Below are 23,948 nucleotides of genomic sequence, written 5' to 3'. Positions count from 1 at the left end.
GACCAGTTGGCAATTGTTTTATCTTTATCCCCTTTTAAACTGTAGGCTCCATCTTTCATCTGCCTCCTTTATTTGCCTAGCCCAGTATTGTGAAGGCATCCGAGAGGCAGGCTTGAAGATAGGACGGGAGGAGGGAGGAGGGAAGCAGAGCTTGGAGGGCAGGAGTGAGATGTCAAGAACCAGGTCCCAGCCTTGAGTGAACCTGCAGGAGAGAGTACATCCAGGCCCTGGTCCCTTCCAGGGGCAAAGCCAGACTGGAAGGTGAGGTGTGGGTGGCAGGTGGAGAGGGCAGTGGAGCCGGGCTGTGATCGTCGCTGGACAAGGATTGGGGTGGAGGGTGTGATTTTAAGATGGAAAATACCAGAACTTGCTTGATGAGAAGGCCACAGAGAGAAGGAACGCTGGCGGGTCACCCTAGTGCTCAGCCTTCTCTAGGGCCTGGTTCCCAGTGCCGGGGAGGGGCTGGCTTAGATGGAAGATGGGACACCACCTCCGTGGGAAAAGGACAAGAGAGTGGCTCAGGTGCACGTGGGGGCTGGTAGCTTGAGGGCAGGAAGGAGAGGGGAGTGCCCCAGCTCTGGGCCCAAGTCTGAGAAGAACTTAGCTTTCTTGAGTTTTCCTAATAGTCCTTAAGTTTGGGAGAACATAGAAAACATCTGTGCAAGGATCACCTTGCCCAGTCGGTCTTCCTAGACTAAGTCCCCAGGAAAGGAACTTCGATCTGACAAAAATAAGGGGTTGACCACTGAGCCCCGCTTAGTTTTGCCTGGCGGGAGCAGCTGGGCAGCAGGCCTGCTAAAGCCATGAAGGCAGGTGGGAGCCCATGTGGTGTGATAGGAAGCACGAGGGGGGCCCTGCCCCTGCTCTGCCACAGGGCTCTGTGTCCCTGGGTGGACTTTCCACTCCTCTGAGCCCCATTCTCCTGGCCTGTTGAGAGGAGGGCTGCACCGCTCTCCTGTCGGAGGCCCTTCCAGCCTGGGAGTGACCCAGCGACCTCACAGTCACCCCTGACCATCCTGCCCTGCCAGGTCCCTTCACCCCAGTTGTCCCAATGGTACTTCAAAAGGACCCTGGAGAAGGGCTACCATGTCCCGGGGTCATGGGTGATGGTAGGACCCAGGGCCCCTCAGCTAGTGCCTCACAGAACCAAAGTAAGCTTCCTGTCTGCCAGTCTGTGCTTCTCCTACTGGGGTCCCCAGCACTGGAGCTGGGAAGTATTTCCTGATGTCTAACCCAATCCCTCCCTGTAAGCCGAGCTCACATCCCCATCTGTGGCTCTCTCCAGCCATCAGGACTGGGGCAATCTGCTTCATCCTCCTTCTTTGTGGCTCTGCTCTCTCCCCGCTCCCACAGGCACCCAGTGAGCCCGGCCTCGTGGCAGCGCAGGGCCCTGGCTGACTTTTCTCACTGATGCCTGCACCCCCAACACACACACACACACACACACACACACACACACACGAGTGCCCAGTCAGTGTGGGGTGATGGAGAGAAGTGTGGCCCTGCTGAGGTGCAGGGAGGGCAGCTCTCATCACATCTCTAGCTTTTGGAAAATGCTGTGGGTCAGAGAGGAGGGAGTAGTGGGTAAGTGGGGGCCGAGGCCAGACGGGAAGTAGCCTCAGAGATGAGAAAGGCCTCTGATGGCTGGGGGTGTGGGAGGGAAGGACTCGAGGGGCCTCTGCCCTTGCCCTGGCCCTCCCCCAGCCTCCTGCAGGTGTCCGAGGCAGCGGGGGCCCTGCGGGCAGGGGCATGACCCTTACAGCAATGGTGGCTGGCCCTGTCACAGCTAATGACCCTGACGGCCCAGGCTCCAGAGAGGGGAGGGGGTGGTGCTTAGAGGGAGGGAAGGTGGAGGATGCTTATGCGTGTGTGTCTGTCTCTCCGGGTGTCGGTGTGAGACCCTCACCCCCCCACCCCTCCCCCAGCCTACAGGACCGTGTGCAGCGTCAATGGGCCCCTGGTGGTGCTGGACCAGGTCAAGGTAAGACTTCTGTCTCTTCCCAGGCACCACGGCCAAATCCCAGTACTCCCGGCCCCTGTACTGATCTCTTCTAAATTGCCCTGCCCCTTGGTGGCCCCCATGCTCCAGATCCCCAGACACCCATCTCCACATTTTCCCTCCCTGGCCACCCGAGGTTTTCTCTTCCTGCCTTTTCTGTGGGCCCCGCTGTGGGCCTTAAGAGACCTGCTCCTACCAGCAATGAACAGGGGCATTGCAGCTATCGTGCCTCTTTCTTCATCAGTAGAATGGCTGTCTTGCATCGGCAGGCGGACTCTCAACCACTGCGCCACCAGGGAAGCCCTCACGGGTCTTCTTTTAAAAGGAAGAGGAGGAGGCGGCAGGCAGATGGATACCAGCTGACTCTCCAGAGCTTGAGGCTTTCAAAGGTCTTTGGACTGTCTCAACCTGGGAGCCAGCAGCTTGAGCTTGAGGGAAGTGAGGCGGGCCTCACGGAGGAGGTGGTATGCGGGCGACTTGGTGTCCTCAGGGAACCGTAGGACCATGGCAGACACTGGCAGTATTCTGAGTCCCGGGGTTGGGGATTCTCGAGGCGTAAAGAGCTCTGCAAAGCTACCCGATCATTCTGCTTCCCCCCCAACCAGTTCCGCCCCTGTCTCCCACCCCACGCCACCCAACCCCAAACTGGAAATCTGGGTGCCACATTGATTCCTCCCTTCCTGGCCCATGTTCTGTCGGCAATCTCCCACCCACCACATCCTTAGGGGCCCCAGCCTAGCGCCCTCCCATCCTCTACTCTGCAGCCATAGGAGCCCTGACCCCTTCCCTCTGCTGCTCCAACCTCACTAGGTCTCCCCATGGCTTCACCTTACAGGCCCTCTGTCCTTTAAGGGTCCTGCATACCTCTCCACATCTCATCACCCTCCCTTCCCCACTTAGAAACCCACACTGTCTCTGTGTGAAGCTGACATTTGATGTCTCTGGGCCTTTGCGCATACTCTGCCTTCTCCACTGCCTGTCCCCCTGGTCCCTTCTTCTGATTCACCTTCTCCTGGAAGCAGTGAGCCTGTCCCTGCTCTCAGCTTTGTGTATTGTCTTGCTGGCAGCATCCATCGAGGCATTTGGTCACCACCTGGCCACATGTCTTCTCCCTGCCCCTCTCCGCCCACCACAATGTGCCCTCCTATTGGACTTGGATGGTGTTTGTAAATCCCAAGCTCCCAGAGCTGCACGGTGTACTTTTACTGAACACCTAGCCCATCATGGGGGCTCAGTTTGTTCAAAGGAAGGGTGAGTGAATGAATGAATAAGAGCATGAATAAGTATGGGCCTGTCAAAATCTGAGCCAACTATATTAAAGAGATCAGACTCACTCATTTCTGGAAAACAGATTCCAAGCTCATGGAGACATCACAGTTGGGCCCATTAGTGTCAGGGACACCCTGGGAAGAAGTGTGGCGGAGTTGGTCTGCACGTGCGCGCTGGAACCAGACCCGTGTGATTCAGACTTCTTGAACTTTAATCCCAGATCCATCCCACCCTTTCTATCAACTACCCGTCAATTCTAGATCAGCAGCATCAGCACCACCTGGGAACCTGTTAGAACTACAGATTCCCGGGCTCTACCCCAGGCTGACAGAATCAGAAACTCTGAGGGCCCACAAGTTTGTGTTCACAGCCCTCCAGGTGATCTGAGAACCATCCGTCTAGGATTGTAAATCCTGGTTTCCTCAGCCATTAAAAGACAATAGGGAAAAAAAAAAAAAAAAAAAAAAAAAATCAAAAAAAAAAAAAAAAAAAAAAAAAGACAATAGGATTGTTGTGAGGATCAAATCCGATAAATGTATTGTTATTATTCCTCCTTGAGAACAGCTAGCAGAGCCCTGCCTGGAATGCGGAAATGCTAATATACCTCATTAAATAGACAGCTGGTGAATCTCCTGCCCCTTTGCCCACCTCTGCCACACTCCCTGTCAGTCTACATAGGACTCTGTATGGAGAGTCAGTACCTATGCAGACATGCATTTTCCAGCTGTAAGGTGGGGCATAGATTCCCAGGCTATGGTTCTGTGATTACTGGACACATCGGTAACTCAAGTAGAACGGAGTAACTGGGTGAGGGAGACACCCAGAAAATCCTGGGCTTGCAGAGGGAGGGAAAGGAATCAGAAGTTGACAGTCTCGTAAGTGCAGGAGATGGAGAAGGCACCTTTATGCACCCCTCTCCACTGTCCCACACGCCTTGTTCTAGAGTTGCTTGGGCAAAAATGCCACAATTCTGTCTCTGTAGCGCCACCTTCTGTGTGAATTGAATCACACAGGCAATAACGCTTTCTGCTTCCATCCTTCTCAAATGGAAAAATATTGGGGGGAAGAATTTTGCATAGATCCAAAGTTCTTAGACAGGTAATCAGGGCCTTGAAATTGTATGAAAACCTCTTAAGGTAGCAGCCTGGGTTGAGGCCCAATAATGTGCATTCCTGACAAGCTCCCGGTGGCTAATGCTGCCGGAGGGCCGGGTCACCCTCGGAACCGCTGTTCTAGACGATCTCCGCCTGCTATATTCTGTGATTCAAACTGGCCCTTGTTTGAGATTCACATTACCCACCAGACTAGGTTCCAAATGTCTGTGGCTGCTCCCAAACTCATCAGGGAAAAAGCTTTCAAAAGTGTGTGCAGGGCTTCCCTGGTGGCGCAGTGGTTGAGAGTCCGCCTGCCGATGCAGGGGACACGGGTTCGTGCCCCGGTCCGGGAAGATCCCTCATGCCACGGAGCGGCTAAGCCCGTGAGCTATGGCCGCTGAGCTAACAAAAAAAAAAAAAAAAAAAAAAAGTGTGTGCATCAGCTCCAAAAACAATTTCCAAAGAGGAGTTCCCAAACTGCCCTGGGCGTTGTCATGGGGAGAAGCCTTGGAGGCAGCACGCCCTGTCCAAGTCCTGCCAGGCTTGCTAAGAACTTCCCAGGCTCCTGAGTGGATGCGACAGCACCCCTGTGCCTGACCCCTGGCTGGTTGGGAACTCGGTTGAATCTCCAGCAGAGGAGGTGGGCTGCACTGAATCATCCACACACTCCCTGCAATTCTCTTAGTAACCAACAATGAGAGCTGAGAGAATCAGGTCTGCGGCTGGGAAACGGGGTATAAATAAAAGCTCACTGCTGCACATTGGAATTCTCCCGCTGCACACCCACCCTCCCCCCCACACAAATAACTGGCATTCTCTTCCTAAGGATTCCAGATAACACCCTCCATGCTTGGGCTCCATGGTTCTGAGGGTTCTTCCTCCTATCTGGCTGTAACCTCTCTGCTGCTTAAAGTTCCCTTTCTGTGATGTTTCATCTTTCAGGGACACACAGTGTGCCACCTCTTCTCCCCTCTCCATCACCCGCACAAACCCACATACCAACGATCGCTTTTTTTTTTTTAGGTAATAGAGAATTTTAAAAAAATATTTATTTTGAATGTGCCGGGTCTTAGTTGCGTCATGCGGGATCTTTAGTTGCGGCACGCATGTGGGATCTAGTTCCCAGAGCGTGGAGTCTTACCCACTGGACCACCAGGGAAGTTCCCAAAGGATCGATTTTTATCAGCCTGCTGCCTGTTTTTCATTGGGCCCACTGCCTAACTGCTTTGGGGCCCGCTCAGGCTGGTGTTCTGTCGAGCATTTTTCCTCCTGAGGTTAGCAGCCCACCATCTGCGCCCCAGACAATGAGGCCAGTGGCCATTTCAGAGAGAGAGAGACACAGGCCCACAGAGACCGGAAGAGGGGTTGGAGCCAGGACTTGTATTTAACTTGTTTCCCGGGGCCTCGCAGTCCTTGCTCTTGGGCTCCCTCTTGTGCTTATGAAGCCAAAAGCTGTCCGGCATCAGCCCCTCCGCGGACCTCAGCACTCCTCTTGGGGCGAGCCCCCTCCCCCAGTGACCCCATTCCGCGGGGCCTGACGGTGGTTTTGGGGGAAAGAAGATCGCCTTCCTGGCATCCCCAAGCCAGAGCTTCTCTCAGTGACTGTCAGAGCTGGGAATCCTCCTGTCTCAGGTTCAACTTCCGGTCGCAGGGAGCCCTGGGGGGAGGACCTCACCCTATTCACCGCTTAGGGGAATTGAGCCATCCACCCCTCTTCCCTGGCCCTGAAGGTCACTGGTGTGTGGACAGCAGGGGATATAATGATAGTCGTGATGGTGACAACGACGTCACTGTACTTGAACATGTTCCCCTATTCCCCCCGCCCTTCTTTTTTTTGGCCGCACTGCGCTGCTTTGCCGGATCTTAGTTCCCCGCCAGGCATGCAACCCCGGCCCCCTGCAGAGAGAGCGCGGAGTCTTAACCCCTGGACCGCCAGGGAATTCCCCCCCCCATTTTTTTTTTTTTTTACATTTTAATTCCACGCACACACAAAACATGCTTTTTGTAACTAGTGAAATAAAATACACAAAGTTAACTATTTGCCCCTAACCTCTTTATTCCCACCCTCGTGTGATAACCAATGTAAAGATCCTGCTTATACGGGCAAATAAGCAAGTTAGATGTTTACGTTGGTGTTAGTCTCTTAAAATGTATCGAGTATTTCCTCCATGTCAGTAGATACACATTTTGCTCATTCTTTTTGATAGCGACTATGGTTTGGACATACTGTGGTATGGATGTACCGTGATGTCTTCCATTTTTGATAGACAATCAGCATGTTTCCAGGTTTTGCTATTACAAATAGCATAGCGATATATATCCTTTTTATACTGGTGCCCTTATTGCTACAGGATAGATTCCCCCAAAATGGAATTGCTGGTTCAAAGTTTATATATATTTTTAAATAGATATTGACAATTCGGAGCAAAATTGCTTGCCCAGCAAGGTTGTGGTAATTCATATTCCAACCAGCCATGCATGAGAGGACCCACTTCCCAGCATCCTTGCCAGCACTGAATATGTGCTCTCCAGTAATTTTGCCTAATGGTTAAGACTAGTCCTATCTTGCTTTTATTTGCATTTCTCTGATGACTAGCGGAGCTGAGTATCTTTTTATCAGTTGAGGTCGCACTTCCTCCTCTGTGACCGTTTCCTACACATTGAGTTGTACGTTTTGCTTTATTGTTCACCTTTGTTTATGGTATCTTTGCCATACAGAAATTTCAAATATTTATATTATCAAAGATTTCTATTCTTTTGTTTATGGCTTCTGGATTTCTTATCTTGCTTAAAGATGTCTCTCTTATCCAGCTTTTAACTGGATTGTTCCATAAAAAAAGGAAAGAAGAAAAGCTTCTGGTATTTTGTTTTAGTTTTATATTTAAATTTTTATATGCCTGGAATGCGTTTGTGTTTATGATAGGGATAGATACCCAGTGTATTAGCACCATTTGTACAATAAATTCTTTTTCCCTATGAACTTATATGCCACATTTGTTCTCTAATAGTCTCCTAACATCTGGGATCTGTTTCTGGACTCTAGCCTTCCAACATCTCCGTTCATCTGCCTCATGCCAACACTGACCACTTGACCTCAGTAGCTTTAGAGCACGTTTCAATATCTGACAAGGCAACTCCTCCACCCCTGATCTTTTCCATAACTGTTTTTGGATATTCTCAGACATTTACATGAATTTTAAGATCATTTTATCAAGTTCCAGGAGAAGCAATCCATTGGGAAAACATTGAATTTATATATTTTTGAAAAGGATTTATATTTTTGTGATAGTAAGTCATTCTGTCTTGGAAAGCACTAGTGCTCTCCATTTGTTCAGGGCTTGTTTTCTGTCCTTCAGTAAGAGTTTATTATTTTCTTGTACCTTTCTTGTTAAATTTATTTCCAGATATTTTATGGGTTTTGGCCCTCTTGTGGATGAAATATTTTTCTCCATTTCCTCTTCCGTTGATTGCTGGAATAGAAAAAAATAGCGATTGTTTTTCTTTCACTTTTTGCATAAATTTTGTTTAATGATACGTTTTAATATTCTGTGATTCTTTTGGGGGGAACACTTTTCTTTTTTTTTTTTTTTTTTCCGGGACGCGGGCCTCTCACTGCTGTGGCCTCTCCCGTTGCGGAGCACAGGCTCCGGATGCGCAAGCTCAGCGGCCATGGCTCACGGGCCCAGCCACTCCGCGGCATGTGGGATCCTCCCGGACCGGGGCACGAACCCGTGTCCCCTGCATCGGCAGGCAGACTCTCAACCACTGCGCCACCAGGGAAGCCCCGGGAACACTTTTCTTAATTGAAGTATAGTTGATTTACAATATGTTAGTTTCAAGTGTACAGCAAAGTGAATCAGTTTTATATATATATTTTTTAAATGAGAAGCTTTTTTTTCTTTCAATAAATTTATTTTTTGCTGCATTGGGTCTTCGTTGCTGCGTGCAGGCTTTCTCTAGTTGCGGTAAGCGGGGGCTACTCTTTGTTGTGGTGCGCGGTCTTCTCATTGCGGTGGCTTCTCTTGTTGTGGAGCACAGGCTCTAGGCGCACGGGCCTCAGTAGCTGTGGCACGTGGGCTCAGTGGTTGTGGCTCATGGGCTCTAGAGTGCAGGCTCAGTAGTTGTGGCGCACAGGCTTAGTTGCTGTGCGGCATGTGGGATCTTCTTGGACCAAGGCTCGAATCAGTGTCCCCTGCACTGGCAGGTGGATTCTTAACCGCTGCGCCACCAGGGAAGCCCTATATATATATTTTTTCAGATTATGAGATAAATTAGGAGTGTGGGATTAACAGGTACAAACTACTTAAATAAAATAGATAAGCAACAAAGATTTACTCTATAACACAGGGAACTATACTCAATATCTTATAATAACACAATGGAAAATAATCTGAGATTGATTTTTATATATTTATCTTGTATACAGCCAAATTCTCTTATTAATCCTGGATGGGGTTGTTTTTGTTTGTTTTTGTTTTTAACTAGATCCTCAGAGTTTTTTAGATATACAATATCATCTGCAAATAAAGGGAATCGTGTCTCTTTTTCCACTGGCATACTTTAATTTGACTTTTTATTGAAACAATTTCAAATTTATAAAAAGTTGCAAAAATAAAAATAGTACAAGGGGGCTGCCCTGGTGGCACAGTGGTTGAGAGTCCGCCTGCCGATGCAGGGGACTCGGGTTCGTGGCCCGGTCCGGGAAGATCCCACATGCCGCGGAGCGGCTGGGCCCGTGAGCCATGGCCGCTGAGCCTGCGCGTCCGGAGCCTGTGCTCCGCAACGAGAGAGGCCGCGACAGTGAGAGGCCCGTGTACCGCAAAGAAAAAAAAAAAAATAGTACAAGGAATATCCATCTACCCATTTGTTCTATCACTGCTCTGAGTGTATATGCGTGTGTGTGTGTGCTTAATTTTTTTTTTATATTTTGAAAGTTATGCCCAAAACTCTAGTGTGTATTTCCGAAGAATAAGGATATTCTCTTACACAACCACAGTAGTTATCAACTTTAGAAATTTACATTGATACTTTAATCTACAATCTATATTCCAGTTTATAAGCTGACCTAATAAAGTCTTTTATAGCATTTTTCTCCCTCCAGTATAGGATCCAGTCTAGGGCCTGGTATCACATTTAATCATCATGTCTGTTTAGCCTCCTATAACCTGGAATATTTCCACAGCCTTTCTTTTTTTTTTTTTGATAACTTTATTTATATTGTAAAATGGGTCTTCATTGGGTCTTCGTTGTGGTGAGTGGGGGCTACTCTTTGTTGCGGTGCACGGGCTTCTCATTGTGGTGGCTCCTCTGGTTGTGGAGCACAGGCTCTAGGTGCACAGCCTCAGTAGCTGTGGTTCACGGACTCTAGAACGCAGGCTCAGTAGTTGTGGCGCATCGGCTCTAGAGCACAGGCTCAGTAGTTGTGGCGCATCGGCTCTAGAGCACAGGCTCAGTAGTTGTGGCGCACGGGCTTAGTTTCTCCTCAGCAAGTGGGATCTTCCCGGACCAGGGCTCGAACCCGAGTCCCCTGCATTGGCAGGCGGATTCTCAACCACTGCACCACCGGGGAAGCCCTCTACAGCCTTTCTTTAACATTTCTGAAGAATACGGTCTTCCCTCACTATCTTTTTTAAAAATAGAACATTCTCTATTTATGTTTATTGGTATACTTCTCAATTTCTTTTTTTGGTCTTATTGTATAAACCAAAAATTCCAAAACAACATTATGTAACAATGGTGATACAGGCATCTCTCTCTGTGCATTACCGATTTTATTGGAAATGAAAATAGGCTTAGCATTTTACTATTTAGAAGGATGTTGATGTTGGTTTTGGTAAATAGTCTAGTATTCAAGGAGTTACCTTCCATTCCTGTTTCACATAGAATTGTATTACAAACAGCTGCCGAGTTATATCAAAAGCCTTTTGATTTCTATTTGCATAATCCTGTGGGGTTTTTCTTTTAGGTTCACAAACTCCCTATTATTATAAATGATGTTGTGAAATGTTGACTCCGGTTCAGAATTTCCCAGAGGTTGATTGATCTAAACTTATATGCTTGGAATAAACCCTATTCAGTCATACGTGTTTATTTATTTAATACATTGTTTGATTTGACTGGCCAGTAGTTTATTTATAATTTCTGCATCTATATTTATAAGAGAAATTAGTCTATAGTTTTTTGGGGGTACTATATTAGATTTGGGGTTTGGGAGTTTTCCATTTTATAGTTTTGTTTTCTTCTAATCTCTGTTTTCTCTTCATCTTATTACTTTGGTTAGTTCCTCCAGTACAATGCTGAATGGAATGCTGATAGCAGGCGGTGTTGTTTTGCTCCTAAATTTAAAGAGACTGTTTTATACTTTATACCATTGAGTATATTTTCTGTAGGTTTTCTGAGGCTACTTTTTGGGGTTAAAGAATTTCCCTTTTATTCTGTTTTCAAAGAATAGTTTTGTTCTTTATTTTCAATCATAGTTTTTTTCTAAACTTTTTGTAAACCTTGTTGAGATAACATGTTTTTTAATCCTTTAATTCATTAATAAGATAAATTTATTAGTAGATTTTCTAATGTTAGACTAACCTTGAATCCCTGGAATAACCCCAACTTGGTCTTTTGTGTGTATGTGTTTATCTTCATTTTTTGTTTTTTAAATTTTTTCTTTTATTGCTTGGTTTGTTTGTAACTTGTGGTCTTTTTTGGTACATTGCTGGATTTAGTTTGCTAATATTTGCTTAGTGTTTTTGCATCTATGTTCCTGATTGAGATTGCCTATAGATTTCCCATTATTATCTTATTTTGTATCAAGATTATTCTTGCCTCATAAAATTAATTAAGACTGGAGTTTTTCTTCCAGTCTTTTGAAGAGCTTAAGTAGGTTTCAAATTATTTGTTCCTTGATTGTTAGAACTCACTAATTATCTGGGACTGGTGTTTTCTTCCTGGAAAGATTTTAAGTTATTTATCCAATATCTTGAAGATTATAGGACAATCCTGGCTTTCTATTGTGTTTTTAATTGGATTTGGTTTGATTTGTATTTTTCAAGAAATTTATTCATCTAAGTTCTGAAATATATTGCATAAAGTTATTCATAATTTTTAAATTATTTTTAATATTATTCGTAGAGCTAGCTTTGACTTTTTTTATTCCAACAATTATTTACTCATGTCTTTTAGTCAGTGATGCCAGAGATTTGTCTATTTTATTAGTCTTTTCAAAGAACCAGTTTGGCTTTGTTGATCGTCTCTATTGTATATTTGTTTCTATTTTAACGATCTCTGCCCTTTTATTATTTCTTTTATTTTATTTGGAATTTTAATGCTGTTCTATTTTCTAACTTTTCATGTTGCATACATTTAAACTACCTCTACATTTTTTCTTTTCTAATATAAGCATTTAAAGCTTTAAATGCATCACATGTGTGTTGAAAAATAGTTTCTCATTATTGTTTAGTGCTAAATGTTTTCTAATCTGATTATAAGTTTTTCTATATTTATTTTGGGCTTCATTGGGTCTTTGTTGCTGTGCGCGGGCTTTCTCTAGTCGCGGCAAGCGGGAGCTACTCTTCTTTGTGGCACGTGGGCTTCTCACTGCAGTGGCTTCTCTTGTTGCGGAGCACAAGCTCTAGGCACGCGGGCTTCAGTAGTTGTGGCATGCGGGCTCAGTAGTTGTGGCACATGGTCTTAGTTGCTCCACGGCATGTGGGATCTTCCCAGACCAGGGCTCGAACCCATGTCCCCTGCATTGGCAGGCAGATTCTTAACCACTGCACCACTAGGGAAGTCCCACTTTTTCTATATTTAGAACATTTCAAAATTTCCAAATGTATGAAGTTTTTCTAACTATCCTTTTGTTATTGATTGCTAACTTACTTTGATTATGATCAGAAAACACTGATGTGTTCGAAGTGATATCCTTTTCATTATTTTCTGTTTCTTCTGTGATTTTAGTTTTGATTTCTTCTAATGTCCAAGGAGTAACTTAGAGGAGTACTTTAATTTCCCAGAATATTAGAAACATGGCAGGGAGAGATGCAGTCTTTTTTACATGTATTCTTATTGGATTAAGATTATGACTTACCCCTGAAGTGAATCAAGGAAGCCAGGTGGATGGGCAGCAAGGTGAGGGAGCCTGGGCGATGCCATGCATTCTCTCCAGGACCTCCCCTGGGAAGAAGGTGCAGGTGGAGGGCTTAGCTCTCCTGGTGCTGACCAGAGCTGAGGACCAGTGTCAGCTGGGAGCGTCTGCTCTCCCAGCCCAGCTTCTTTGTCTTGGCTCATAGCCTCATCTAGAACTTGGTTCCTGAAGCACACACTGACAGCGGAGCTCGGGGATTCCCTTGGGGCAGACATCCACCTACCCACTTGCTGCCTGGGGTCCTGAAGGGACAGCCTGATTGGTTTTTAAAATTGAGTTATAATGTGTATACTATAAACTTCACTCTTTTCAAGTGTATAGTTCAGTGGGTTTTAGTCTATACACAGAGTTGTGGAACCATCACCACTACTTGATTCCAGAACATTTCCATCACCTCAGAAAGAAACCCTGAACCTGTTAGTTGTCACTACCGATCCTCCCTCCTCCAGTCCCCAGCAACCACTAACCTTTTTGTTTTATGGATTTGACCAGTCTGGACATTTCATATCAATGGAATTATATACTGTGTGGCCTGTTGTTTCTGGCTTCTCTCACTTAGCGTGATGTTTTCAAGGTTCATCCATGTTGTAGTATGGATCAGTACTTCATCCCTTTTTTTTTTAAATTTATTTATTTTTGGCTGTGTTGCACGCGGGCTTTCTCTAGTCACGGCAAGTGGGGGCTGCTCTTCCTTGCGGTGCGCGGGCTTCTCATTTCTCACTGCGGTGGCTTCTCTTGTTGCGGAGCATAGGCTCTAGGCGCACAGGCTTCAGTAGTTGTGGTACGCGGGCTCAGTAGTTGTGGCGCACGGGCTTAGTTGCTCCGTGGCATCTGGAATCTTCCCGGACCAGGGCTCAAAGCCGTGTCCCCTGCATTGGCAGGCGAATTCTTAACCACTGCGCCACCAGGGAAGTCCCCTTCATCCCTTTTTAAAGCTGACGTATTCCACTGCCTGGATATCCCACCTTTTGTCTATCCATTTGTCAGTTTGTGGACATTTGGGTTATTTTCACTTTTTGCCTATTATGAATAATGCTGCTATGAGCCTTCATATGCAAGTTTTTATGTGGACATGTGTTTCTCTTTCTCTTGGGTGTACATCTGGGAGTGGAATTGCTGGATCATACTGTAACTCTATATTTAACCTTTTGAGAAACCACCAGACTATTTTCCAAAGTGACCACACAATTTTACATTCACACCATCAGTGTCTGAACGTTCCAGTTTCTCCACAACCTTAACACTTGTTATTATCTGTCTTTTTTAATACGGCCATATTAATGAGTGTGAAGTGCTGTCTCATTTTGTGATTTTGCGTTTCTTTAGTGACTAATTAGTTGATCATTTATGTGCTTATTGGGCGCATGTATATCTTCTTTGGAGAAATGTTTATTTAGATCCTTTGCCATTTATAAAATTGGGTATTTGTCTTTTTATTGTTGAGTTGTAAGATTTCTTTATATATTCCAGATGTTGGCCAGATGCTTTCTACATTGATAAGAATGAATACTTCACTTGATCTTAGCCAAAAGCAAAGTGATTGCCTGATTCGTTTTTTTCCTGAAGCCTGTGAGGACTACATGTGAATTGATCCCAGCCCCATGGCTAGGGAAAGATTGCCACTGGTAGATGGGGACATCTGGGAGCTGAGGAGAGAACTTTGCCAGTGTGTTCACCATTAGTCCACAGGGGCAGAAACAATGGTGCTGTCAGGAGACCTAAACAGCCATAACAGCTACTACATTTTATTGAGCTGTTACAAGGTCCCGGCACCAGCTAATGACTTTCCATATATTTCCTCCCCACAGCAGCCTTACGAAATAGGTGTTAGTATTATTCCCATTTTAAAGATGAGGAAAGTAAGGCTCAGAGACATTAAGTAACTTCCACAAGGTCACACAGCTTCTAAGTGTCAGAGCTTCAATTCTAACCCTGGCCTTCCAACTCTGAAGACGGTACTCCTACCCACCTAGGTATACTGCCTCCCAAACAGAATTTAAGCTTTCCACTTACCAGTCTCTGAAGTTCATTTCCAGGAGTATCTGGGCACAAGATGGGAGAAAGGAGCTTGAGAATGGGTCAAGGAAGTCTGGGGAGGAGACAGGGACTTCACCTCTGGTCTCACTGACACTCTGGGGTGCTCTCCCCTCCTGCCAGTTTGCCCAGTATGCTGAGATCGTCAACTTCACCCTCCCCAATGGGACTCAGAGGAACGGGCAAGTGCTTGAGGTGGCTGGGACCAAGGCAATTGTTCAGGTAAGTGGTGTCAATAAGATGGTGGTTGAATAAATGAATGAATCCACAAAGTTTCCACACTATCTTATAAACTCCAAAGGCAGAAAATGTTCTATTTCCCCTGAGAGAGCTTTGCCCGGAGCTGGACACAAAGGGAGCCTAGAATGGGAGGCCCCGTTGTCCCCAGCAAACCACTTATTCGACTAACTAACCTCTTACCCTGTAGGTGTTTGAAGGGACCTCTGGGATCGATGCCCAGAAGACCACCTGTGAATTCACAGGGGACATCCTACGGACTCCAGTGTCGGAGGACATGCTGGGTGAGGGGTAGGGATGGGTAGGGTGAGGGCGTCCCTCTGTCCCACCAGCCCAGCTGCCCTGACCAAGTGCTTACCTAGCAGACCGCACTGTCATTGCCTCTTTACCTAGTCTGCCTCCCCTGGGAGCCCTTTAAGGTCAGAGGTTGTGCCTTGTCTTTGACCCCCAACCCCAGCTCAGGGCCTGACATACAGCAGGTGCTCAATACATGAGGAAGGCAGCTTCAGTAAATTAGAGGCAGAGGAGGTAGCCATCTATTTGGGGTCAAGCTGGAACGAACTGCACATCCCCTAATTTTCTCCCAAGATCTGCCATACCTGGCCCTCTCCTCTTTCCAGCCCTAAAACTCCCCATTAGAGTCATTGTCCTGGGCCAAGGCCTTGCCTGTAAAGGTTTCCAGGAGAGGAGGAAAGACCCCCAAGGAGGCAGTCGCTGTAGCCAGTTTCCTGGGGGTAACCAAGGGCTGAGGGGAGGGGGACATGGGGCAATTGGGACGCGAGGGCTGGGTGAGAGCTGGTAGTGTGCAGGGTGAGTGGCAGTGAGAGACCCAGGGCTGTTCCTGAGCACCACTCAACCCCTCTCACCCACTTCCAGGTCGGGTTTTCAATGGCTCTGGCAAACCCATTGACAAGGGGCCAGTGGTCATGGCAGAGGACTTCCTGGATATCAATGGTAAGTGACCGGAGGCTCGGGACAGCTCTCGGGACCCAGCCCCCAACTACCTTTCCCACCCCAGTCACTGCCTCTGTCACCTCGCCCTTGGAAATTCTGCCCCAGATAAAGGCCAGGGCCATTGCCCAGGGCTCACCCCCAGGACTGGTCATACTAACAGGCAGGTCAGGTGAGATACAAGAGGAGCAAAGGCCCCTGTGTCTGGGGCCAGCTGCATTTCATGTCCCATTCCTATAAAATGCTATCATCATTGTGCAAAGTTCCCCAGGTGCCCAAGACCCTCACTCTCCTGCCTTCTGGGATCCACCTGTCTGCCACTTCTAATGTGCCTGGGTGGCACCGTCCAAGGGAGCACTGGACTGTGGCTATTGAAATACAGACTAATTCAAATGAAATAAAAGTTGATTTCAAAACCACATGGCGAGACTTCCCTGGTGGCGCAGTGGTTAAGAACCCGCCTGCCAATGCAGGGGACACGGGTTCGAGCCCTGGTCTGGGAAGATCCCACATGCCGCGGAGCATCTAAGCCCATGTGCCACATCTACTGAGCCTGCGCTCTAGGGCCCGTGAGCCACAACTACTGAAGCCCGCGCGCCTAGAGCCCGTGCTCCGCGACAAGAGAAGCCACTGCAAAGAGAAGCCCGCTCTCAGCAAGGAAGACCCAACACAGCCAAAAATAAAATAAATTAATTTTTTAAAAAACCCCTCATTTTGCATGCTCAATAGCCACACGTGGCCAGGGCTACGTTTTGGGCAGCGCAGTTAGAGCACAGTTCCATCAGGGAAGAAAATTCTTTTAAACAGTGCTGCCCTGGAGTCTGGGACAGGGGTGGGGGAGGGCAGGCAAGACCTGAACGCTTGAGCAGGGTCCATGGTCACCGTCTCCCAGGCCAGCCCATCAACCCCCACAACCGCATCTACCCGGAGGAGATGATTCAGACGGGCATCTCGCCCATCGACGTCATGAACAGCATTGCCCGTGGCCAGAAGATCCCCATCTTCTCAGCAGCTGGGCTCCCCCACAATGAGGTGAGGACTTCGAGGGGCCTGTGGGCACGACCAAGGGGAAGGGATGGAGCAGAGGCCGGGGCTGGTGGGCCAGCGAGGGGGGCCTCCTGTGCCGAGCAGGCTGGGGTCTCCGGCAGCTGTCTCCTGGCAGCTCAGGGACTCAGGGCCCCCAGACAGATCTCCAAGCCTCCATCCTGAGTGAGTGGGGCTCGCACTGGCTCATGAGAGAGCCCACGGGTAGCCCCAGTGTTGAGTGTCCTGCGCAGCTGGGCCCACGGCTCTACCACTGGTCCTTGCAATGGTCTTTACTTGCCTGCACTGAGCGAACCCCACCTCGGGCCAGCCCCACGGCCGTCTGAAGCCTCCCTGTGCAGGTTTCCTGCCCTACCCCCTCTACCCAGAGTGGACAGCCCATTTCTTCCCAGAGTGGCTGGTGTGACAAGGTTTGTAGATGATCCCCCCCCCCCCCACCCCCACTCCTCTACTCCTGGATGCGCCCCGGCTCCCCCTCAAAATGCTCAGAGGGATTAGACGGCAGAAGTGTCCCTGCCTTCCCCCTACACACACGCTCATCCTGGATCTGGACATGACGACTGGAAACTCCACACGCTGCAGGCCTGGGGCAAACCCCAGAGATACCCCTAGCAGGCTGCGGGGCAGAGGGGACTCTGAAGGGCCAAGTTGCCCCTAACCCGTGGTAGGCAGTTGCTCTCTGGAACTGTTTTTCCACGCTGCTCCTCATGACAGGCACCCTGGGTCCTCAGGTGCCACAGAATAAGGCAGCCCTCCCCTGAGAGCGGCTGTAGGACCCAGGGCAGCCCTTCTTCCTTGCTGACCTTGGGTCCCTCCCGCCGAAGGCCTTGGCGGCAGGATGGGCTGGGAGTTACCCTGTCCGTGCTCCTCAGTGGTGCTCAGAGGGCTGACTCGAGCTCCGGTTCTGCTGTCCTTTCCTCCCATCCCCAGATCGCCGCCCAGATCTGCCGCCAGGCTGGGCTGGTGAAGAAATCCAAGGCCGTGCTGGACTACCACGATGACAACTTTGCCATCGTCTTTGCAGCCATGGGGGTAAGAGGGGCTGGGCCGATTGGCAAGTTCTGGAAGCTATGGGCAGGCAGGCTTGGCCCCTGGCACACCCAGTCTTATGGGGGAAGCATTATCCTCCTTCTTGAGAAGCCGTCAAAGTCGGAGTCTGTCTGGTGAGAGAGGTAAGAGCATGACTGGAGGAGCGGGCAGTGTGTGCCCCACAGAAGCCCAGAGGCCACGGCAGCTATAAGATGAGCCCAGGACAGCTGGGCTCCCGGGGGCCCTTAGAGGGCCCAAGGCAGGGACGGGGAGTTTAGCAGGGAAGCAGCGGGTAGGGTAAGGGGCAGGGGTGGCACTGAGCAGAGCTGAGCCTGAAGTCTGAACCTCTCTCTGGGGCTCTGATGAGACCCTATCCCGGACTGGTCAGCAAACCCAGCCCCTGCCCTCTCAAGCCCCAGGTTCACCCCAGTGACCGTTAGCAGGTCAGTCAATAGGCATTACTGAGAAGAGAGGGAAGGAGCCTGGTCCCCGCCTCCAGCCCTCCCTGCTGTGTGTCCAGGTGAACATGGAGACAGCCAGGTTCTTCAAGTCCGACTTCGAGCAGAACGGTACCATGGGCAATGTCTGCCTCTTCCTGAACTTGGCCAACGACCCCACGTGAGCCATCCCCTGGCACCCATACTGCCCTTAGGCAGCAGGCCCTGTCCCCTTCCAAGACCCAGAGTACCAGGTCTCAGGCATCCCAGAACTACAGCCATGGGCCAGAGCTGGGAGAACAACCCCTCATTGTGGAGATGGGGACACCAAGGCTGGGGAAGAGGTAGGGACAGCACACGGAGAGACAGGGAGCTGGGCCACAGCCCGCCTGCCACCTGTCGCCCCTCCGCCCTGCCCACAACCTGCATCCAGCCACCATCCCAAGTCAGGACCCCTCATCCGAGACTCACTTCCGCAAAGTCACCACTAAAGAGATATTTCCCTAAACCATTCGCTTAGAAAAACTGCTATTTTAAAAGTTGAGAAAATGTGAGTTTAAATTTGTAGGTTAGGTGATAAAAAAAGAACCTAATAAACTGTCCTGGGAACTGAAGGTACTCAGAAGGAACTCAAACCAGGTAGCAGAGTTCAGGAGGCCCAGATGACGTCACCAGAGAAAAGCGCCACAGGCACAGAGCCCGGACACTGAGAGTGCCTGGACTGCCCCCAGTGGAAGGGGCTGCCGGGGCAGGCCAGCCTCTGACCCATGCCCAGCAAGGAATAGTGAGGGGAACAGTAAGGAAAGGACCCCGAGGACACAGAGTGTGTGAGTGCTCCAGATGACCCAAGCTCGGGTGTCCTGGGGGACGAGGGACACTGTCATCGTCATCAGTCACTCCTGGCCCTGCCTGTCCCTCTCTCACCCAGCTCCCTGCCTGTCCCCGCCTCTGTCCTCATTCCTACCTTGAATAGCAGGACGTGACTGAGGGCCCACTCCCAGGAACCATCGCCTGGATCTGGGGGCTGGGGCCTGGGGCTCATCTTACCCAGTCCTCTGCTGCTGTTCACTGTACCAGCTTCCCAGTTCACCACCCACTCAGCACGGGCTAAATGGAGCACAGGCCTGGGCCTCGAGGCTCTCTAAACGTTGGCCGTACCTGCAGGATCGAGCGGATCATCACCCCGCGCCTGGCACTGACCACGGCTGAATTCCTTGCCTACCAGTGTGAGAAGCACGTGCTGGTCATACTGACGGACATGAGTTCCTACGCAGAGGCCTTGCGGGAGGTGAGGTGGCTGTAGTCACTGTGCCCAGAGCTGGCCCACGCAGGCCTGTCCCCACCCCTTTCCTCATGGTCACTGGGACCCCACTCCCCTTCCTTTGTGTCAGCCTCTTGCCCCCTTTCTTACCCCAAGGCCCACGAACATTGCAGGTCTCAGCTGCCAGAGAGGAGGTCCCCGGGCGCCGAGGCTTCCCCGGGTACATGTACACAGACCTGGCCACCATCTACGAGCGGGCAGGCCGTGTGGAGGGCCGGGGCGGGTCCATCACTCAGGTCCCCATCCTCACCATGCCCAATGACGGTGAGCCGCCTCCCTGCCCACTACCCTCTGCAACCCTCCTGCCCTCCCATCCTACCCAGACACCTAAAGGGCCCATGCTTCGTTATATAGGTGTGCAGTAGCCCTGTTCCTCCATCAGGGTAGACACTCTCCCTTCCTTGCCTCCCCCGATCACCCACTCCCATGAGGGAATAGAACCTACATGGCCCTGAGTAGGTGGAGACCTGGATCTACACTGACACCAGTGCCTTTCCTTGCAGACATCACCCACCCGATTCCAGACCTGACGGGCTTCATCACAGAGGGACAGATCTATGTGGACAGACAGCTTCATAACAGACAGGTACTGTCCCCTCCTTACCCACTTCCTGCTCTCTCCACCATCTCCAAGTACGCTGACTAATAACCAATGTCCCACCACCCCCTGTACTTCATCTCCCTGTGAATGAGGAGGGGCCAGACAAGGCTAACCCCTAACAGGAGATAATCCCCAGGAAGGAAGACTGTTTGGTTCCCAGACAGAAGACAAGTCTGGGTGGAATCCAGCCTACCTGGATGTGGGACCTTGAGAAAATCATTTCATCTCTCTGATCCTAGATTTCCTCATCTATAAAATGGGAATGATAATATATGTCACACAGTTGCATTGTGGAGAATAAAATAAAATAAGTTGGCCCACAGAAAGCATCTAGCAGATCGTAGATACAAAATAAACATCACTTCTCTTTCCTTTCTAGTAATTTGCTTTGGTGAGCAAAAACAATCGGTAACTGACACAAGTAGGTGGTGAATAACGTACCAAAGGGTTAGAAAATGTGTCTGTCCCATCTTAGGCCACCCCCTTACTCTTTCCTCTTTGTTTGGCAGTTTTTCTTTGCAACTATGAACTATTAAGGTTCTACCTGGCTTTTGTCCAAATAATCAGAAGTTTTGAAAGAGCGAGACTTTCATGAATTAATATCATGGCATCTTCCCCCTCCACTCTCCTGTCTAGGTGCGCACATGTAGGCACCTTTATACCCAAGCCCTAGAATTTGTGGGCGATAGAGGGCGGGGTGTGACCAGCTGACCTCTCTGTGGGATGAATAACGACCAGTCTGCTGAGAACCACAAGGGGAGGGAAGACAAGTAGAGGTGGGAAAGAAGGGAAAGTTTGGACCCTGCCTTCTGACACGCATTCTTCGCCCCGCCCAGATCTACCCCCCCATCAACGTCCTCCCTTCCCTCTCGCGGCTGATGAAGTCCGCCATTGGGGAGGGCATGACGAGAAAGGACCATGGAGATGTCTCCAACCAGCTGGTAAGGAGAGAGCCCAAGGGCTGGTGGGGAAGTTTCAGAAGCTGGAGATTGGAGCCCTAGCTGGACCACGAACTTTTCTCCTGGAAGAAAAAAATTCCTCCCCTTTTGGGGGTCCCCGCACAGTCACATGGGGGAACACGGGGCTCCTGCGGTAAGCCGCCGTGACCGCTGACCCCCTCCCCGCTTCACCAGTATGCCTGCTACGCCGTCGGGAAGGACGTGCAGGCCATGAAGGCAGTGGTGGGGGAGGAGGCGCTCCTTTCCGAGGACCTGCTCTACCTGGAATTCCTGCAGAAATTTGAGAAGAACTTCATCAACCAGGGTGAGGCGCGTTGGGGGCGTTCAGGCAGCAACCCCCTTGGTCCGACACCCACACGCGCACACACCCTTAACACTCCTGCTCTGTCCCTAGGTCCCTACGAGAAACGCTCGGTGTTCGAGTCTTTGGACCTGGGGTGGAAGCTGTTGCGCATCTTCCCCAAGGAGATGCTGAAGCGCATCCCGCAGAACATTATCGATGAATTCTACTCCCGCGAGGGGGCGCCGCCGGACCCCGAGCCCGACACGGCGCTTTAGCCCCGCGGGAAGCCTGGCCCCGGAGCCAGGTCCTGGCACCGCTCTCGCCGCCCGATCTACACACCCCGCCCTATCGTCTTGGTCCGCACACCTTAACCCATCGCTCCGTGCCCACCCTCAGTCCCCTACAGGTTATGGGGGGCTCCTACGCTCCAGTCCTCTCCCTGGATTCCCCGACATGGGAAACAGAAGGTGGTTAAGCCTATATTCTCTGTCTTGTTCTGATAGGAGCATTTGTATTTTAAAAGTACCACTGCCCTCTTCCAAGAATTTATCTCATGTAAATACAAGATTGGCAAAACACTGATAATTGTTGGAGCTGCGGGGGTACATGAAGTTCACTAAACTATTCTCTCCACCTTAAAAACAAAAAAGGCTACATTAGTGTCTTAACAGGTGACAACAGAATTCTTCTTAGGGAGATATTTATCTTTGTTAAAAAATATCTTGATAAATTTCTTGGGTGGAATGTGAGCTCATGGGCCATAGAAAGGACAATCTCAAGGCCACAAAAGACGTGTCTGATTCTAAACAGCTCTGCCTAAGAGATGCTAGGAAGGAATTTGGTTTGCTCCAGATGGGGAGGGGAGTTGCTGGGAAGATGGCCTGAGGAACAGTGGGGGCAGTGTGCAAAGGCTGAGGAAAGGCCCCCCAGTTAAGAAATGGGCGAAGAGCTTCCTAAAAACCAGGATACCTGATGTTCCTTTGAAAGCTGCCTGCTCTTCTGTAATGCCATCCCTTCCCGTCTCCTCTGCCCCACCTACGATGAAGTCATGGATGCTTCCTAAGAGGTAGGGCAGGTTGGGAAGATAGAACTTCAGCAAAAGGCTGAGTTCCATTTCTGGGTCAATGTGTTATGGAACCAGGCCAGAATTCTTGGATCAAGAGCTGACACCAAAGGAGGACTTGAGAACAAAATTCCCATCCCCAAGACAATTTACAGCCATTTTTGGGAAAGCTTTTGGGTGTCCACAGGACATAGGGTTGTTTTGACTTAATAACAGCTTTATTGAGATGTGATTCATGTACCATACAGTTTACCTACTTATAATCGTACAATTCAACAACTTTTAGTATATTCACAGATTTGTGCAATCATCACCACAATTTTAGAACATTTTCATTACCTTAAAAAGAAACGCTGTACCCCAAGTTACCACTTCTCAAACCACACTTCTGCCCCCTCCCCAGCCCGAGACAATCATTAATCTTTCTATCTCTGTAGCTTTGCCTACGCTGGTCAACTCATATAAATGGAATCATACAACATGTGGTCTTTTGTGTCTGGCTTCTTTCACTTAGTGTAATATTTTAAAGGTTCATCCATGTTGTAGCCTGTGTCAGTACTTCTTTCCTTTTTATTGCTAAATAATATTACACAGTGTGGATACACCTTTTATCTCTTCGTCAGTATACGGACATGTGGTTGAAGCAACTTTTCACTGTCATAAATAATGCTGCTATGAACAAATCGTGTACAAGTTTTTGTGTGGATGTATGTTTTTATTTCTATTGCATACATACCTAGGAGTGAAATAACTGGGTGTCAGATGGTGACTCCCTGTTTAACCATTTGTGGGACTGCCAGACTGCAAAGCTACTTCCCAAAGTGGCTGCACCATGTTACCTTCCCCAACAATGCAAGAGGGTTCCAATTTCTCTACACCCTCAAGCACACTTATCTTTTTCCCCCTTTTTTAAATTGAAGTATGATTAACTTCCAATATTAGTTTCAAGTGTACAACCCAGTGACTCGATATTTTTATACATTACAAAATGATCATCACAAAAGTCTGATTACTGTCTGTCACCATGCAGAGCTGTTACAATATTATTGACTAATTTCCTATGCTGTACATTACATTCCCGTGACTTATTTATTTTATCTGGAAGTTTGTACCTTTGTATCTCCCTCACCTATTTCACTCATCTTCCCCTACTCCCCTCCGGCAACCACCAGTTTGTTTTCTGTATCTGAGTCTGTTTCTGTTTTCTTGTGGGTTTTTTTAGGTTTCATATATAAGTGAAATCATACAGTGTTTGTATTTCTCTGTCTGACATTTCCCTTAGAATAATACCTTCTAGATCCATCCATGTTGTTGCAAATGGCAAGGTTTCTTTCTTTCTATAGCTGAGTAATATTCCATTGTGTGTATATATGTATATACCACATCATCTTGATCCATTCATCCATCAATGGACACTTAGTTTGCTTCCATGTCTTGGCAACTGTAAATAATGCTGCAGTGGACATAAGGGTGCATGTATCTTTTTGAAT

The 23,948-nt window shown here is 48.9% G+C and overlaps 1 protein-coding gene across 1 annotated transcript in view; it reads left to right on the top strand.

Annotated features, from left to right (window-relative positions):
• Positions 1-22,939, top strand: part of ATP6V1B1 (ATPase H+ transporting V1 subunit B1) — a 27,547-nt gene extending 4,608 nt beyond the window's left edge. The window contains exons 2-14 of the mRNA XM_024756432.1: positions 1,926-1,981; positions 14,657-14,755; positions 14,961-15,054; positions 15,647-15,724; positions 16,614-16,753; positions 17,696-17,797; positions 18,315-18,412; positions 19,396-19,519; positions 19,666-19,816; positions 20,056-20,138; positions 20,990-21,094; positions 21,287-21,416; positions 21,507-22,939. Of these exons, the coding sequence (XP_024612200.1) occupies positions 1,926-1,981; positions 14,657-14,755; positions 14,961-15,054; positions 15,647-15,724; positions 16,614-16,753; positions 17,696-17,797; positions 18,315-18,412; positions 19,396-19,519; positions 19,666-19,816; positions 20,056-20,138; positions 20,990-21,094; positions 21,287-21,416; positions 21,507-21,670 (1,424 nt within the window). The 3' untranslated portion in view covers positions 21,671-22,939. The remainder of the gene's footprint in view (positions 1-1,925; positions 1,982-14,656; positions 14,756-14,960; positions 15,055-15,646; positions 15,725-16,613; positions 16,754-17,695; positions 17,798-18,314; positions 18,413-19,395; positions 19,520-19,665; positions 19,817-20,055; positions 20,139-20,989; positions 21,095-21,286; positions 21,417-21,506) is intronic.
• The last annotated feature ends 1,009 nt before the right edge of the window (positions 22,940-23,948 follow it).

Source organism: Neophocaena asiaeorientalis, unplaced genomic scaffold (genome assembly GCF_003031525.2).
Source record: "Neophocaena asiaeorientalis asiaeorientalis breed wild unplaced genomic scaffold, Neophocaena_asiaeorientalis_V1.1 scaffold303, whole genome shotgun sequence".
Lineage (NCBI taxonomy): Eukaryota > Metazoa > Chordata > Mammalia > Artiodactyla > Phocoenidae > Neophocaena > Neophocaena asiaeorientalis.
The sequence above is the reverse complement of the archived record's forward strand: the minus strand, read 5'-3'. Positions and strand labels throughout refer to the sequence as shown.